Raw genomic sequence first — 12,447 nt, 5'->3', positions numbered from 1 at the left:
GTTCCTCAGTACCAGCACACAGACTGGATGTTTGAGGGTTTGTACACAAGTTTCTATGTATGTATTTCCTAGATTGCCCTGGAGCATGAGGCCATTATGATCTGACTCAGAACTTCCTCAGAAAATCATTACAAAGCAGCTAGATGTGCTATGCTGGAAAAGTTCTTGGGGTTATAGGGATGATTTGTGAGGATGATATAGTAAGGATGATGGGTGTGAACACTGGCTGTAATGAATGCATGCCTACAAACGGGAGGAAGGCCTAGAAAGAGAGAAAAAAACTGCACCAGTAGATACATAGATGTAGGTAGGTACATCTAGATGTTCAGATGAGATGTGAGGTGTGAGTGAGGATTAAACAGTGAGTGGATAGAGAAATGTTGGAGAAGGTATTGTGTTAGTCTAAAATCAAGTAAGCAAGGGACACAATCAAGAGTTGCTTTTCAAAAGGTTGCTGTGATGCTGGGTGGGAAATAGTTGGTGGAAAGAGCTGGAAAGGAAGAAGGAAGACAGGACACTCTCTTGGTACATGAGCAAGAGCTGAGTAGTGGACCATGTGAATGAGAGGAGGATGTGAAAGATCTTTTGGAGGCAAAATCAGCAGGCATAGGTGAATGGTGAGAAGGTAGACATCAAGAGTGACTCCTGACTGAAAGGAAGGTCATGAGCTCCTTTCAGGAATATTAACAGCAACACAAACACTGGAGTTTCCTCTCTACCAACTCTGTGTCCTCAAGCTCAGTGATGTGCTTGTTCCTGTGTGATGGCCTCTGTCCCCCCTCAACCCCAGCCCAGTGCCTTTCCTGTCACCTTGCCCTCCATAAAGGTTAAAAAGGACCACATGCAACTTCTGCCCACATTGGTGTCCCACAGCCTCTGTCATAACGATGAGAGACCCATCTGTATGTAGCACTTTTGCATCCTGATGTCTTTGTTTTATTGAGGAAGGATGACCTAATGGACAGTCTGTGACTCATGGTCAGGTTAGCACTAGAGTTGGAACTCAGTTCCAGTGTCTAGTCAGATTACATTTCCTGCTCTGTATTTGATTTTCTTGTGTAGACAGTCTGTGTATAGGGTCTCTATTTGACTGTTCAGTGTCTACATGTAACTGCTAATGTGCCTTTCCCTTTGTCCCTGGTCACCCAACACCAGCTGTCTGTCTGTGGCCAATACTTGTTGATGAAACGTATATTACTGTTATGCCTTAAACTCCCCTTTTTAGTTAGGAATTTTGGTGGAGGATAGGTTGGGACATGGCACCCAGCACAGGAGAAATCTCTGTGAACTGTAACTAGAGTGGCAAGGATGTGGAAGAAATGTCAGTGATGAAAAGGGTCATGGGTAATGATTGTGGGAGATGCTTTCTGATGTGTGGAAAGCTGGGGTAGACAGTTTTCCATTAGGCCTTGCTGTCTACCTGTTCTCATATCCCAGATTCTACAAGGAAGGGGAAAGAATGGGAACCTAAATGGTCAGATCCTGCTTTTCCCCAAACCTGTGCCTAGCATTGAATGTGCTTTTCTGTGTTTATATCAGTTATGTGAGACAGCCAGTGTTCCCATTTTAGTGAAATGAAAACTGAGGCCTGGAGTGTAGGGGGAACTTGTCCAAACTGGTAATGGAACAGAGTCTGGTTTGGCTCTGCAGCCCTGCAGACAGACATTTGCTTGTTGGTTTTCCATTGTTCTATTCATCAGTTATGATAAGGGTGCATTAAAAGGAAAAGCAGTCATATTGTTGAAAGTACATTTTATCTCTGTAGCTTTAAAGCACAAACAAAAAATAATAATTCCATTAGCAGAGGAAAATTGCACCATACTGCTGAGTATAAATTTTATTGCTACAGTAACTGTAAAACACAAAGATGATAAATGAAGACTTGGAGCATTTATTATTGAGAATATATTTTATTGGTATAACTAAAACATAAACAAACTGAATAATACCAGTAGTTGTTAAAAATTGTAGTCAGCCTTTTGACAGTGTATGCGATTCGGGCTGTAAAAAGCCAAGGTTAGAGCAGGGCTGACAGATTGATGGGAGGGAGACTGGTGGATGGGGGTGCAGGGTGAGGGTAGGGGCAATAGAAGGGCTATTTTATCATAGGGCTCCATAAAGCCCAAGGGCTAAGACATTGTGAGCATGTAGCTAAAATATAGGCCTGGGAAGATCTTGTTCTAGGGGTCAGGAATCAGGAGTGGCAGGCCTGGTGTTCTTTTGGTCATCTGTAATAGGATAGGTAGGAATGAGAGTGAGTCCTTGTGAGTCTGAGACAGTGCTAACCCAGAAATGAGCTGAGAGAGTGGAACTACTATCATGATGTGGGCATGGTGGCCTTGGTTCTGGCTGGAGCTAATATGTTCTCAGCTCAGACCCTGGCATGAGGTCTTTCAGCTGCTCAGGAGGGGCCAGTGTGGCCCTGGCTCAGATCAGGGGCTCATGAGCACAGTTCTCCAGTCAGGAAGAAGAGGCACCCCTTTTGTGAGCATATTAATTCTACAAAGCAATCATCTCATCTCTTATGAGGAAACTGAAATATAATAGACCATTTGCTCAGGCTAGTCATGCTGGGTATGGAATGGAGCAAGAGCTTGGGAGCAGGTCTGCCCAGCGTCAGAACCATGCTGTTTCCTTCTAGTTGTTCACATTGAGTTCTATTAACACAGCGTCACCATGGTGGGACTCTGAAGCCTTACTGGTTAAAGGAACAGCTAATGTGAACACAGACTTTACTTGCAGGTGACGCCTATTGGAGACTTGGACAGCAGGCATGGCCCTCTTGCCTCTGCATTGTTCTCTGCCTGTTCACATGGTCTGGACATGTGCCTGTCTGGTCACATGGCTCCAGGTTGAGGAAATTTTATATATGCCTCTGAAGTAGGGCATAGAAGGCAACTGGTGAAAGGGATCTTTTTTTTTTTTTTTCTGTTGCAGTTTTTCTGAGAAACCAGCTTTAGGTGGAGCCATTTCCTCTGATATCTGCCTTTTGGAAACCTGCAGTCATTTAGAAATTTCACAGCTGTAGAGATTTGGTTTTCTTTCTGTGTCAGTGGCGAGGCCCTCGGGTCTACCTTTGGAGCAGCACTGTCCCCAGCACTAGTCATTGTGCGGAGGGACTATTCCAACAGTGTTAGGCTTCATGATCTCCTTGCCTCATGCCCAGAGTGGTAGCTTGCACTCACACAGATTGATCCAGTCCTTTTGAAGCTGCGCTTTCTGCGCTTTCCTCCAGCTGGCAGGTGATAAAATAATGCTTCTTTGCATGGTGGTCTCTTCGTGCATTTCTCCTAAGCCACCAGTGGATGTGCCCTTTGTTGAGGCTCCCTTGAAGGAAGTTTGGCAAATAGCTATTATGAGCTTCAAAAGAGTGCATGCCCCTTGACCCATCAGTTCCCTTTCTGGGAATGTTTTCTTGGGAAACCACTAGATAGTAAATACTCATGAGCTTTGGCCACAGCATGGCTATTAAGTGCAACAGTGGCACTAGTGAGCATTGCACGTCCATGGTCCTCAGGTCTTTATATAGTCAGACAAATGTGTTAAATCAGAAACAATTTAAATGTGTAAAGCATAGGAAATTGACTTAATAAATTACAGCATATTTCATAGAGTGAATTCATATGTAGCCATTTAACTGACAATTCAGATTATATTTACTGATGGGAAAGAATGTTTTTAGTGTAGTGAGTAATCAAATCAGTTCAGTGAATGTACTAAATGCTTCTGTTTTTCTAGGGTATGCTTGAAAGGCTGTATATTAAAATGTTGACTTAGTTATCCTGAGTGAAAAGATTATAGGCGATCCTTACCTCTCTTTCTTCCCTCCCTCCCTCCCTCCCTCCCTCCCTCCCTCCCTCCCTCCCTCCCTCCCTTTCCCCTCCCTTTCCCCTCCCCCCCCCCTCTCTCTCTCTCTCTCTCTCTCTCTCTCTCTCTCTCTCTCTCTCTCTCTCTTTCTTTCGTGAGTGGTGGGGCTTGAACTCTGGGCCTGGGTGTTGTCCCTGAGCAATTCAGCTAAAGGCTAGTGCTCTACCACTTGGATCTACAGTGCTACTTTCGGTTATTTTCTGGTGGTTAATTAGAAATAAGAGTCTCACAGACTTTCTTGCCTGGGCTGGCTTTGAACCGTGGTTCTCAAATCTCAGTTTCCTGAGTATCTAGGATTACAGGTGTGACCACTGGCATATTTTTTTGGGGGGGGGGACAGACCTGGGGCTTGAACTGAGGGCTTAAGCACTGTCTGTAAGCTTTTTCAAGGTTAGCACTGTACCACTTGAGCCACAGTACTGCTTCCAGGTTTTTCTGTGTATGTGGTACTGAGGACTGAGAAATCCAACCCAGGGCTTCGTGCATGCTAGGTAAGCACTCTGCCACTCAGCCACACTCCTGGCTCATCTTTTTCTTATGTAAGCTTTGGAATTACAAATATTAGTTTCTTTTTCTTTTTTTAAAGCCAGCTCAGGTAAGTGGGAAGAATGCAGAGCAAATGTTCCCTGTATCTTTGGGGCTGGTTAAAGGCCCCGGAATTAACATTCACAGGCCATCTTCTTTGCCTGTCTGCAGCAAAGCAGTGGAGAGTTTAGCGGAAGGAGGTGGCTCTGAGATCCAGCGGGTGAAAGAAGATGCCCAGAAGAAGGTGCAGCAGGTGGAAGACCTCCTAACAAGAAGGATCCGCCTTCTGGAAGGGGTAGGTCTGGGAACCTTAGGAGCCATGCTTTGTACAGTGGTCTGACAGGGGAGGCCCTCTGTTGCTCCTTGTTTCATGGCCTCTCATAGCACTATTCAGCCATCCTCATCTTCACCAAGTAGATCTTAGGTTCCATCTTCATCTGGCCACAGTTATCTTCATTCCGATTTGAGGATACTGAGGAACAGAGAGTATGAACAGTGTGGGTAAAATCCTGAATTTAAACTGTGTGAAGCCTGGGTTTTCCACAGCATCACTGTTTGTCATCCAGTTTGGTCCTGTTTTAAAACGGAGGAAGCTGAAGACTTACCTGTACCTAGATTCCTAGATTGTCTGTTCAGCTGTTGTTCCCCAGATCTAGCCTTTACCCTACCATCTTGCCAGTGCGCATCAAATATCTTCTCACTTTCCTTTGACTATGGTTTGAATACTAGCTAAAATATATCCCCGCCCCTCTTTTGTGGGTCATGGGACTTGAACTCTGGGCCCTGAACTCTTCAGCTCAAGGCTATCACCTACCCCTGGGCCTGGGCATTGTTTCTGAGCTCTTTAGCTCAAGGCTACCACCCTACCCCTTGAGCCACAGCCCCACTTCCCATGTTTTAGTGGTTAATTGGAGATAAGAGTCTCATGTTCTTTAGTACTGGGGCTTGCTTTGAACTGTGATCCTCAGATCTCAGCCTCCTGAGTAGCTAGGATTATAGGCATGCTCCATCATGCCTGGCTTCCTGTCTCCATTTAAGTTAATACGGAATCAGTCAGGTTGACTGTCCCTTTCTCAAATGCTTGGGTTGGAGTTAAAAAAAAAAATCTGGAATGTTTACATATATACATCGAGATTATCTTAAAATGGAGCCCAAGTGTAGATATGAAATTCACTTAGTTTCATGTGTTCCTCATATACGTAGTACAAAGGCAAGTATTTAGTATGCAGGTGTTTTGTGAGATTAGGTGTAGAATTTTCCTAAATTAAGGATGCCTAGTCTGTACTATTTAATTGAAACTTTTTTTTTATAGGCCTGCATTGGCTTAACCAACATTGCCTTCCTACTTCCTCTTCCCTCCTGCTGTGAACCACGGTACTCGCTTAGTCTTGATTCAGTCACCTTGCAGTTTTGAAGGACTCCAGTGTAGAAGAGTGGCAGATCTCTGCTTTGTCCCTTGCTATCTTGATCACTCTGGCATTTGCCTTCCCCGGGCCTGTGCTTCTTTATCTGTGAGGGAGGGACAGCAGCACCTGTTCTGCAGTGGAGACTGCAATAGTGAGTGGGCCTAATAGACCATTGGGGTCCTCAAGGGGAGGAACCCTTCTAAACCTATCTCTGCATGAACTTTAGCTGATCTTTTCGGGAACCAATCAGGTAAGTATTCCATCACCCTTTCTCCTTCTCTTTCTTCCTTTTATATCAGAAACAGGCACAAAGTGATCAAGTCACTTGCTCAAGATCACCGGGGCAGTAAATATCAGGCTGTCATCCTGCATTGTAGACTCTGATACTCTGTTGTCTTAGTACATAACACAATATAGGTAGATAGGACAAAATCTAATATGATTCAGTCTTTGTGCTCAGAGTCTGGCATTTAGTAGGAACCCAGCAAATGACAGGTTTTGAATTTTACCAGCTCTCATGGACATGGACAGGCAAGACTTCTGGGAAGATAGGTGCTGGGGAGATAGGCACTGAGGAGAGAAAGGAAGAAGTAGCAAGCCAGCCCTTTCGTAAGAAGTTTTTTTTTTTCTTCTTCAGAATCTCCCAGTAGCTCTTTGGTGAGATAGTGCTTATTTTGTTTTGAGAACTTGGAGCCCAAAGAGGTTAAGTGTCTCTCCAAAGTCCATACCACAAATACAGTGGGAGAGTTGAGTGTCTTATTTGTGGAGACAGGGTCTTGTTATGTATCCCAAGCTGAGGGCTGGAACTTTGGCTTAGTGATAGAGTGCTTGCTTAGATGCACAAAGACCCGGGTTCAATTCCTCCATTCCACATACATAAAAAAAAATTTAGAAGTGGTGCTGTGGCTCAAGTTGTAGAGCTCTAGCCTTGAGAAAGCCCAAGGACAGTGCTCAAGCCCTGAGTTCAAGCCCCAGGACTGACAAAAACAAACAACCCCAAAACATTATGCTGCCCAAGCTAGCATGGGTAGTTCATTCTGGTCTCAAATTCAGAATCTTCTTGCCTTAGCCTCCTGAGTACTAGGATTTCATTTGTGCGCCACCACACTCAGCATTACTTAGCTGGGTTTGGAAGCCAGTCCTTGTGACTCCAGTCTACTCCCAAGTCCCCTGTGTGAGCACTGAGGCCTTTCTCCTGACATAGACACTGCCTGTGTGTTTTACGTAATTTCTGTGGTGGCTTCTCCCAGCTCTCAGGCAGAGCATAGAGATTTTCACTGCCTAAATCACCTTGGAGATATGGAAAATGTACCTTAGAATTGTATAATCATTATCTTAAAAAGACACAGTGAGGGGGCAGTGGGGTGTGGGATGAATTTGAATGGAGATTATGATGACATGGAAATTGATATGTGTTTAGTATTGAGAAGCACATTTCTCCTTCTCACTGAAGCTGTAAATATTGATCTGATTTTTCAACACCAAAAGTACTGTTCTTGTAGAGTTGAGTCTTTTCCATTGGAAATGCCTATTACTCTTCAGGATACAGGAGGGAAAAAATGGCTGGCAAATGTATTTATTACCGATTCCTTCCATGTATAGTACCATTCAGGGAGGGGAAATGTGCCAGAGAAAAAGTCATAAATATTTATATTTTAATCCAATTTCCTTTCAAAATGTTCCCAATTGTATTGAAAAATTGCATCAAATGCATTTAATTTGACTCTAGGATGTGAAAGCCGCCCAAGCAGAACTGGAGAAAGCCTTTGTGGGGACAGAAACAGAGAAGGCTCTTCGGCTGAGCTTGGAAAGCCAGCTTGCAGCGATGAAGAAGATGCAGGAGGGGGACTTGGAGGTGGCCCTGGCCCTAGACGAAAAGGATAGGTATGCTCTGATCCCGGTGAAGTCCTAGTACCCCTGCATCTGCAGCAGGGGAAAGAATTGCTTTCCTTTTCCTTTGCTCTGCCATCTTTTGGCATTCCGTACAGGGCCTGAGTGCCTTACAGAACCCACCCAACACAGGAAGACAGAAAACTAGGGCTAGAATCACCATGGGAAGGAAAGGAGATAGGATAGGAATAGGAGGAAAGCATTAGTAGACAGAAATTCATGTTGAAACGTTTTACTTTGACACTAACTCTAGTGTTCAGTGTTGGCTAAGAGCCATCTGTTACCCAAAGGGAAAAAAAAAGCAAGGAACAATCTTGTGAACTTGACATTCACATTATTTGCTAGCTAAAACAAGCCAGGACTCCCAAGAAATCCACTTTTACTTGGCACTGTTTGAGGGAAATTTTGAGGTCTTTGATAATCCAGAATAAAATATGTGCCATTTGGTTCAGAGACAGAGGGCCTTTCAGGGCCTGGGAGTGTGGCCTAATGGTAGAGTGCTTGCCTAGTATGCGTGAAGCCCAGGGTTCATTTTCTCAGCACCCATACACAGAAAAAGCCAGAAGTGGTACCATGACTCAAGTGGTAGAAAGCTATCTTTGAGCAAAAGAAGCTCAGGGACAGTGCCTAGGCCCTGAATTTATGAATTTAGGCTCTTAAGATTTAAAAAAAAAAAAAGGCCTTTCAGTTAGTTACCATACATTGTAATCAAGCTTTTGATAAAAACTTACCAGGAGAAAGCTGAATTTTGTTCTTATGTTTTGGATCTCTTCCGTTATTTGACTTTATTTTTGCTAGTCCTGGGGCTTGAATTTAGGGCCTGAGCACTGTCCTTGGGATTTATGAAGGCTGGAGCTCAACCACTTAAGCCACAGCCCCATTTCTGGCTTTTTTTCTATGTATGTGGTACCAAGGAGTCTAACCTCAGTCTTCATTCATGCTAGGTAAGCACTTTACCACTAGGCCAAACTCCTGCTCCCCTCTTGTGTTATTTAGTAGTCACAAAGTGGAAGGTTAACTTAACACTGATGAGGCTGGTGGTAACCTTGGAGTCATGCTGTTTTGACATTTGTGACATTTTTCCAAAATTAATGATGTGTTCTACAGGATTTTTATTTTTATTGCCAGTCCTGGGGCTTGAACTCAGTGCCTGGGCACTGTCCTTGGGCTTTCTCAGGACTAGAGCTCTATGACTTGAGCCACAGCACCACTTCTGGCTTTTTCTATATATGAGACATTGAGGAATAGAACCTGGGTCTTTTTGCATGCTAGACATGCACCCTACCACTGGGCCAAACTCCCAGCCCCTCTACAGTTTTTGACATGGCTCATTTTCTTGATCAATCAGTGCCCCCTGTGAATGGGTCCCACATTGTTTAGGCCTTTTGTCTGTTATTTGCCTTTACTCCTATTGTGGTCCCATTTTGAGATTTGAGTAAAGGCGTCTTTATTCATGGTTTAGGAAAGCAGGTGATTGTTCATCTAGGATTATTAGTGAAAGGAACAATGGATGCTGAGGGAGAGCCAGTGGTTTCCATATTTTATTGCGCTTTTATTGCTCTAGCTTTAGTGTTTTGGAGAAACTAGTATCTGTTGGATGCAATGTAGATTTTTCTCACGTTTGTTTAGGAAAATGGAAGTGTTGCAATTAGGAATTGAATTCTCTGAACCTTGGTGGAGGAAGTAAGTGTGGTAATTTGTCTGTTTGAGACCTTGAGTCTTTCTTGGCCACATTTCAGGAGGGGGAGCTTCCCTGAAGGTGGGCACTTTGCCAAGCTCTACTTGGATTACTGATCTTTCCAGGCATCATCCATGAAGTCAAGAGCCACTAGATTGAGAAATTCCCATCAAAACTTGCCGTATTCTCTTCTCAGCTCTTAGACACTTATGGGCTTGTTTTCCTAGAATGTCTGCAGGTTCTAGCAGTTGAACTGGGATAAAGACTCAGGGAATGGAGTAGAATATAGCCATCATGGAAGAAAGAACAGAATTCCTTTTGCCTATGAAGGAGAAGAACGGAAGAGGCTGGAAAGAGTTTGCAAAATAGTCCTGAAATAGAGCTGATTTGAGAGATCCTGTGTGTGTGTGTGTGTGTGTGTGTGTGTGTGTGTGTGTGTGTGTAGGGAGATAGAGAGAAAGAGAGAGAGAAAGAGGAGGGGGCCTTGGCAGGTAATTCCATTGGTTCTGTTGTATCATCATGTCCTTTGTTTGACAAAGGACATCTTCTATTCCACACAAAAGGATTAGAATAAAGGACTGAATGATACTGATTGGGTCCTTCTCCTTCATTGTCTGCATTTAAGCCTGTCATGTAGTGAGGTGGGAGGGGTAGAAGAGGCACAAACAGCATGATGGTTACCAAATTCATTTTGGAGAGACAACAAGTTTTCTGGAGGAAGTACAGTAGTCCCCCTTTAAGGGATGTGTGAATGACTGAAACCTGGGTGTATGTTTTGTCCTACTCATAATTAATCAGTTTATACATTAGAAACAGTAAAGGTATCAACAGCAGTACTAAAGCAGAACAATTATTATTCTATAATGCATATGACTGTGTTCTCGCTCTCGAAGTACCTTATTGTACTGTGTCTTACTGTGATACCCTACAGGTCTGTGCACAGGCATTGTGGTATTCTGTTAGGATTACTTGGACACAAGCACTATGATATAGTCCATGTGATAGCCGGGAAGATTTCTGAGCAGTTAATGGGTGGGTAGCATATACAGTGTCGATACACTGAACGGAGGATGATTCATGTGCCAGGTGGGAAGGAAAGGATAGTGTGAGGTTTCATTATGCTGTAGCGTGGCATGCTATGTAAGATTTATGAATTATTTATTTCTATCATTTTCACTGAATATATTTGGACTATGGTTGACTACTGTGAATCTACTTTAGGTAAGTGGATAAAGATGGACTACTTACTATCTGAGGATAAGGAGGAATTACTTGGACAAAGAAATGGGTGTTCCAGGGACGGGAATGGTTTGTAAACAGTCCAGAGGAACAGTCAGGAAAAGCCATCCCACATGGCTAAGTATTCCGTTCCGGAAGGGCAGTGGGAAGAGGTGAGGAGAGGAAACGGGGGGCTTTATGGAAGTATGTGAGAAGCCTCTGGAAAGTGAGGGATGCGGTTTGGGGTAGGACTGCATTTGGATATAGAGAGATACCTTCGCTGGGATGGATTGATTTGTGAGAGGTTGGTCTCCATCTGATGCAGACATTCACAGGGGAGGCACAGGTGACCAGGCTGGACCAGGAATGGAAGTGACCAGGTGGAGATGGGAGAAGGTGGAGTGCATGTGGGCATTCAGGGCTTGGTGGCTGAGGCAAGAGCTACAGTGTTACTCTTTCCCAGCATGAGCAAACAAGCCAGCTAGTATGGTTTACTGAATTTGGGGGAAGAAAGAGGAACTGCTTTTGAGTGGAACAAGTGGACAGGTGATACCTTCAGGTACAGGTTGAGGAGTCTGTGTGTCTGTGAGTGGAGGGAATGCATGGAGCAAGGCTGGACTTAAAGGGAGTACAGATTCCTTCTTTAACTGCTGACTGAGGCCTGGGGCAGTTATGTCTGGAATGCAGAGACACACAGGGTCTTGTTTATGTGGCATTGTACACCGTGAGGGATGCAGTCTAAGAGGTAGGTTCTGGGCTCCGTGCTTGGGTGTGTGTCAGGGAAAGTCCTTCAGGAGGAACCCTGGGAGTTGCCTGCTAAGGCCCAGAGGCTGGCACATTTCACAAGAGTCCTGGAGGAAAGCCATCCCTGTCAGGGTGTGCTGCCTGTTTGACTTGTTCATTTGGGAAGGGACTACAAAGTGTGATCGATGACATGGAAGTAGGGGGTCAGGTCAGGGCTTCATGGAGGCTGTAATCTCCTGCGGCTCCCACAGATCTTGCGATAGGCACAGAAGCTCTCTGGGGATTAGTATCAGTGTGTTCCCTATCTGAATCTCAGCCAACGTCCTGTTTTGCATGGCTGGGAAGCTGGCTTGGCCTGGTGAGAAAAGTCCAGGTCTGCCACACAGGGTGACCCAGGGGAAGGTGAGAGGCTGCTGCATCTTGTGGTCTGCATTTCCCTTCTTGGGCACTGCAGCATCTTTCTCCCAAGGTCCTTTTCAGAGGTACTTATTGTCAGGGCTTTATTTCCTTCAGTCTGGCTCACTGCTCTTCTGCATCTTGGAGACAGTGACTGGGGAGCCCTGTGGGCTGAATGTGGCTAGCAGATACCTTTTCTTTGAACTATGCAGAGTTGTTCAGAATTTGAAGAGTTGCCAGTATTTAAAACACTGAATTTCACATACAAGTATGAGTTTCTAGCTTCTCTTGAAAGCTTGAAGATGTCGCAGTCCCAGCCTCCATATGGGGTGACGAACCTGCTATTTTGTCTTTATTTGGCTTTAGTCCCACCTCCTGATCCCAGTTCTCTACACTGTTTCATCATATCTAGAATGCACTTTATGCTAATTAAAAATGAACAAATAAACAAGTTTATTGAGTTAGACTTCTATACAACGTTGGGTGACTTTTATACGCTTCCCATTGATTTTGGGATAATTTTAAGGCTGAGCCAGCCCCTAGAGGGCAGACTTGCTCCTCCTTCCAGGCTTGGGGACTCACACAGGTGCTGCCTGGTGCCCCCTGGTGTCCCAATGCTAGATGTGTCAGCTGCCTTTATCACCCTCTGACCTTGCCTGGGGACAGGGATTGCTTCCTGAGGGTCGCTCTCCGAGCCTCTACTCTTTGTGTCACATTTAGCTG

At 44.6% G+C, this 12,447-nt stretch overlaps 1 protein-coding gene across 10 annotated transcripts in view; it reads left to right on the top strand.

Moving 5' to 3' along the window:
* The window catches only part of Cdk5rap2 (CDK5 regulatory subunit associated protein 2), a 177,919-nt gene that overhangs the window by 33,162 nt on the left and 132,310 nt on the right, over positions 1 to 12,447 (top strand). For all 10 annotated transcript variants that reach the window (XM_090330524.1, XM_090330523.1, XM_090330528.1 and 7 more), the window contains exons 6-7: positions 4,564 to 4,687; positions 7,528 to 7,682. In XM_090330524.1, coding sequence (XP_090186650.1) covers positions 4,564 to 4,687; positions 7,528 to 7,682 — 279 coding nt within the window. The remainder of the gene's footprint in view (positions 1 to 4,563; positions 4,688 to 7,527; positions 7,683 to 12,447) is intronic.

This window comes from Megascapheus bottae, chromosome 3, assembly GCF_031878675.1.
Source record: "Megascapheus bottae isolate mThoBot1 chromosome 3, mThoBot2.hap1, whole genome shotgun sequence".
NCBI classification, from domain to species: domain Eukaryota; kingdom Metazoa; phylum Chordata; class Mammalia; order Rodentia; family Geomyidae; genus Megascapheus; species Megascapheus bottae.
This window is presented reverse-complemented; position numbering and strand designations above follow the sequence as displayed.